Below are 4,523 nucleotides of genomic sequence, written 5' to 3' on the forward strand. Positions count from 1 at the left end.
CCCCCAGCCCCCCGCAGCAGCACCACGGGGGGCAGCCCCCCGGCCGTCCCCACCACTGCCAGCCGTGGGGATTGGGAGGAGGGCGCCCCCCCGCCTGCCACCAGCACTTCAGGGGGCTGTGGCTGGACGTTGGGGTCCTCTGTGGCCTGGAGATGGACATTTGTCACCTCCGTGGGCTTGAGGTGGACGCTGGGCACCTCCACGGTCTTGAGTTGGACGTTGGGCACCTCAACAGTCTTGAGCTGGATGTTGGGTACCTCCATGGTCTTGAGTTGGACACCGGGCAGCTCCATGGTCTTCAGTTGAATGTTGGGCACCTTCATGGTCTTGAGATGGATGTTGGGCACCTTCTCCATGGTCTTGAGTTGGACGTTGGCCACCTCCATGGTCTTGAGTTGGATGTTGGGGACCTCCTCTGTGGTCTTGAGTTGGACACCAGGCACCGCTGCGGTCTTGAGATGCATGTTAGGCATCTCCATGGTCCTGAGTTGGACGCTGGGCACCTCCAAAATTTGGTGACAGGTGTTGGGCACCTCTGTGGCCTGGAGATGCACATCTGCCACCTCCATCGTCTTCAGTTGGATGTTGGGAACCTCCGTGATCTTGAGATGGATGTTAGGCACCTCCATTATTTGGTGACGGACACTGGACGCTTTAGTGTCTTGGAGATGGACATTGGTCATCTCCATGGTCTGGAGATGGAGGCTGGGCACCTCTGTGACTTGGAGATGAACACTGGGCACCTCAGTGGTTTGGTGACACACACTGGGCACCTCAGTGGAGGTGGAGATGGTCTGGAGATGGATATTGGGCACCTCTGCGGCCTGGAGATGGACGCTGGGCACCTCCATGGTTTGGTGATGGATGTTGGTCACCTCGGTGGCCTGCAGGTTAACACTGGTCACCTTTGTGGTCTGGAGATGGCTGTTAGGCACCTCAGTGGTTTCAAGATGGACACTGGGCACCTCAGTGGTTTCAAGATGGACATCGGGCACCTCTGTGGTCTGCAGCTGGATGTCGGGCACCTCCATGGCCTGGAGCTGGACATCAGGCACCTCTGTGGCCTGGAGCTGGACATCGGGCACCTCTGTGCTCTGCAGCTGGACGTCAGGCACCTCCATGGCCTGGAGCTGGACATCAGGCACCTCCGTGGTCTGCAGCTGGACGTCAGGCACCTCCATGGCCTGGAGCTGGACGTCAGGCACCTCTGTGCTCTGCAGCTGGACATCGGGCACCTCCATGGCCTGGAGCTGGACATCAGGAACCTCCATGGCCTGGAGCTGGACATCAGGCACCTCCATAGCCTGAAGCTGGATGCTGGGCACCTCTGTGGTCTGCAGCTGGATGTCAGGCACCTCCGTGGCCTGAAGCTGGACATCAGGCACCTCTGTAGTTTGGAGATGGATGTTGGTCACTTCTGTGGCTTGGAGATGGATGTCAGGTACTTCCGTGGACTGGAGATGGACATCTGTCACCTCTGTGGTCTGCAGCTGGACGTCAGATACTTCTGTGGCCTCAAGATGGACACTGGGCACCTCTGAGGGCTGTGGCAGGGCTTGGAGCTGGATGTTGGTAATGCCCGAGGGCTGTGGAACGGCTTGGAGCTGAACATTTGTCACCTCGGTGGCCTGCAGCTGGATGTTGGTGACATCCAAGGGTTGCGGTAGGGTTTGGAGCTGAATGTTGGTCACCTTGGAGGGTTGTGGCAGGGCTTGGAGCTGGATCTTGGTGACATCCAAGGGTTGTGGCAGGGCTTGCAGCTGGACATTTGTCACCTCTGTGGCCTGCAGCTGGATGTTGGTGACATCGGAGGGTTGTGGCAGAGCTTGGAGCTGGACGTTGGTCACGTCGGCAGCTTGGAAGTGGATGTTAGTGACGTCCAAGGGCTGTGGCAGAGCTTGGAGCTGGACATTGGTCACTTTGGAGGGTTGTGGCAGGGTTTGGAGCTGGATGTTCGTCACCTCAGCAGCTTGAAGCTGGATGTTGGTGACATCTAAGGGCTGCGGCAGGGATTGGAGCTGGACGCTTGCCACCTCTGTAGCTTGGAGCTGAACGTTTGTCACCTCGGCAGCTTGGAGCTGGATATTGGTGACCTCCAAGGGTTGTGGCAGGGCTTGCAGCTGAACGTTGGTCACCTCGGCTGCCTGCAGCTGGACGCTGCTCACCTCGGGGGGCTGCGGTGCCCGCAGGGGGAGGACACTGCCAACGCCACCCCTCAGGACAATGACACTGGCCCCCGCCGGGGTCCCTGCCACGGCCTGGAGCTGGATGCCGGGCAGCGCCTGCCCCGTGCCTGGTACCAAGAGGATGCTCTGCCCAGCGGCAGGGGGTCCCAACGCCCGGGGGCCCTTCCCCGCCTGGGGTGAGGGACCCTCAGCAGGCAGTAGGGTGAAGGCAGGGGGCTCGGCTGGGGCACTGGGCAGCAGCAGGAGCTTCCGCGGGGGGGTCGGGGGGCTGGGGATGAGCTGCAGGCCCTGGGGGGTCTGCACCAGCAGGAAGGTCTGGGGTTCGGGGGGAGGCAGAGGGGGACGGCGGGGAGTCCCGCGAGGACCGGGGGCGTGGGTGCGGAGGTGACGCTGGAGGTAGGAGGCCATGACAAAGGCCTTGGGGCAGAGGGGGCAGCGGTAGGGGCGCGCGGCGGAGTGGGTGCGTCGGTGGAGCTGGAGGTTGGAGGAGTGGGTGAAGGTCTTGCCGCACTGGGGGCAGGCGTAGGGCCGCTCCCCCGTGTGGACCCGCTGGTGCTGCCGGAGGTTGGAGGTTTGGGCGAAGGCTTTGCCGCAGACGGGGCAGGCGTGGGGCCGCTCGCCGGTGTGGAGCTGGCGATGGCGGCGCAGGCAGGAGGTGTTCTTGAAGGCTTTGGGGCAGTCGGGGCAGCGGTAGGGCCGCTCGCCGGTGTGCTGCCGGAGGTGGTACTGGTAGTGGGACGCCCACTTGAAGGTGAGACCGCACTGGGCGCACTCGAAGGCCCGCAGCCCCGTGTGGACCCGCTGGTGGGTCTGGAGGAGGGAGGACCGCTTGAAGGCCTTGCCGCACTCGCGGCAGGCGTAGGGCCGCTCGCCCGTGTGGTCCCGCATGTGGTACCGCAGCCCCGAGGAGCCCTTGAAGGCTTTGCCGCACTCAGTGCACTGGTAAGGGCGCTCCGGAGCGGGCTGGGACGCTGCTGGGGGGTGAGGAGCCTCGGGGAGGGGACGCGGTGGGACAGCGGCTGGGTGGCTGCGTTGGTGGCCCAACAGCCCTGTCAAATGGGTGAAGGTCTTTGGGCAGACGGTGCACTTGAAGGGCCGCTCAGCAGCGTGGCCGTGCCGGTGCCGGGCCAGCCCCGAGCTGTTCTTGAAGGTCTTGCCGCAGGTGGGGCAATGGTGAGGGGTGGCTGGCGGCGTCACGATTGTCACCGAGTGGCTGCTTTGATGTCCCAGCAGCTCCTCCTCACTGGTGAAGCTCAGGGGGCAGGTGGAGCAACTCCAGAGCGTCTCTGGTGGGGTGGCGGGGGCTGGGAGGAGCGGTGGCATGGCGGTGTGGCTCTGTAGGTGTTTCTGCAGGCAGGTGTCAGACACGAAGGCCTTGGAGCAGGTCGGGCACTCGTAGGACTGGGTGGTGGCGTGGGTGCGTCGGTGGAGGAGGAGGTTGGAGGAGTGGGTGAAGGTCTTGCCACACTGGGTGCAGGCGTAGGGCCGCTCCCCCGTGTGGACCCGCTGGTGCTGCCGGAGGTTGGTGGCTTGGGCGAAGGCTTTGCCGCAGACGGGGCAGGCGTGGGGCCGCTCGCCGGTGTGCGTGTGCCGGTGCCGGCGGAGGCTGGAAGAGTTCTTGAAGGCCTTGGGGCAAGCCGGGCAGCGGTAGGGCCGCTCGCCGGTGTGCTGCCGGAGGTGGTACTGGTAGTGGGACGCCCACTTGAAGGTGAGACCGCACTGGGCGCACTCGAAGGCCCGCAGCCCCGTGTGGACCCGCTGGTGGGTCTGGAGGAGGGAGGACCGCTTGAAGGCCTTGCCGCACTGGGGGCAGGCGTAGGGCCGCTCGCCCGTGTGGCCCCGCTGGTGGTAGAGGAGGGCGGAGGAGCCCTTGAAGGCTTTGGGGCACTCGGGGCACTTGTAGGGCCGCTCTCCCGTGTGGCTGCGTTGGTGGTGGGCCAGACGGGAGGACCACCTGAAAGCCTTCCCGCACTCCCGGCAGGCGTAGGGCTGGTCGGGCGTCCCTGGAGCCCCGGCCTGGGATCCGGCTGGCCCCGCTGGTGGCGTGGCTCCCGCCATGGTGACAGCCCTGGGGGTCGGGGACACGTTGTGGGGGGGTGGGCAGGGTGCGACATCCCTCCCCACACCCCCCCCCGCCATCTCAGAGGGACCCGGACACGTGTCCAGGGAGGGAGGGTGCGTGGCCTCGCCGGGTAGGGCGGAGAAGGGGAATAGGGGCGTGGCCTCGCCGCAGAAGCTCCGCCCCCATCCGCCAGCGTTCCCCCGGCCACGCCCCCACCGTCGAGCTTCCCCCCTCAGGCCCCGCCCCTGACCTGCTTTTCCCCAGGCCACGCCCCC

At 65.2% G+C, this 4,523-nt stretch overlaps 1 protein-coding gene across 1 annotated transcript in view; it reads right to left on the minus strand.

Moving 5' to 3' along the window:
* LOC106899056 overlaps positions 1-4,251 on the minus strand; it is a 15,459-nt gene extending 11,208 nt beyond the window's left edge. The window contains exon 1 of the mRNA XM_014960715.1: positions 9-4,251. Within this exon, the coding sequence (XP_014816201.1) occupies positions 9-4,244 (4,236 nt within the window). The 5' untranslated portion in view covers positions 4,245-4,251. The remainder of the gene's footprint in view (positions 1-8) is intronic.
* Between the last annotated feature and the right edge of the window lie 272 nt (positions 4,252-4,523).

This window comes from Calidris pugnax, unplaced genomic scaffold (assembly GCF_001431845.1).
Source record: "Calidris pugnax isolate Ruff unplaced genomic scaffold, ASM143184v1 scaffold496, whole genome shotgun sequence".
NCBI classification, from domain to species: domain Eukaryota; kingdom Metazoa; phylum Chordata; class Aves; order Charadriiformes; family Scolopacidae; genus Calidris; species Calidris pugnax.